General features: G+C 53.9%; 1 protein-coding gene across 1 annotated transcript in view; it reads left to right on the forward strand.

The window, feature by feature from the left end:
- NUP160 (nucleoporin 160kDa) overlaps nt 1–802 on the forward strand; it is a gene marked incomplete at its 5' end in the record, with an annotated part of 27,364 nt that overhangs the window by 21,682 nt on the left and 4,880 nt on the right. Inside the window, 3 exons of the mRNA XM_010183354.1 lie at nt 58–154; nt 244–349; nt 457–617. Coding sequence (XP_010181656.1) covers nt 58–154; nt 244–349; nt 457–617 — 364 coding nt within the window. The remainder of the gene's footprint in view (nt 1–57; nt 155–243; nt 350–456; nt 618–802) is intronic.

Below are 802 nucleotides of genomic sequence, written 5' to 3' on the forward strand. Positions count from 1 at the left end.
ATGGGTTCATTCCTGCGCCTCCAAAACTGTTATGTGGTTGTGCTTCTTTCTCGGCAGGCAGCTGGACTGTCTACGCCAGCTAGTGGTGGTTCTCTGCGAGCGCTCCCAGCTCCGGGACCTGGTGGAGTTTGCCTACGTGAACCTCCATGACGAGGTAATCGGCCTGTGCTGGGAGGATAGCAGGGGGCACAACCACTCCCTTTAAAGAGATTGTCGACCCATTTGAGTCTCTGTGTGCTGCAGGTCGTGGGGATCATCGAATCTCACGCTCGAGCAGTGGACCTGATGACTCACAATTACTATGAGCTGCTGTACGCTTTCCATATCTACCGCCACAACTACCGCAAGGGTAAGGCTCAGAGTGTAGCGTAATAGCCCACCTGCCTGAGACACTGTTCTCCCTACCCCTGTGCAGTGGCCTATCCTGGTCCTTGGCTGATGTATTCCCCTTCTCAGCTGGAACGGTGATGTTTGAATACGGCATGCGCCTGGGCAGGGAGGTGCGGACGCTCCGAGGGCTCCAGAAACAAGGAAACTGTTTCCTCGCTGCTATAAACTGCTTACGGTTGATACGCCCAGAGTATGCCTGGATCGTGCAGCCAGCTTCTGGAGCTGTGGTAGGAGACACTGAGCTTACTGTGAAGCCTCTGACCTGAGCTACTGACTGTGGGGACACTTACAGCTGCACATTAGGGAAGGAGCTTCCAAAATCCTTTCTGATGTGATGAATAGAGGTGTTGGCCTTCTTAATCTGCTGCTCTCATCTTCTTGGCCAGCTTGTACAGCACTGTCTTGCCCCGTT

This window comes from Mesitornis unicolor, unplaced genomic scaffold (assembly GCF_000695765.1).
Source record: "Mesitornis unicolor isolate BGI_N332 unplaced genomic scaffold, ASM69576v1 scaffold26024, whole genome shotgun sequence".
Classification (NCBI taxonomy): Eukaryota; Metazoa; Chordata; class Aves; order Mesitornithiformes; family Mesitornithidae; genus Mesitornis; species Mesitornis unicolor.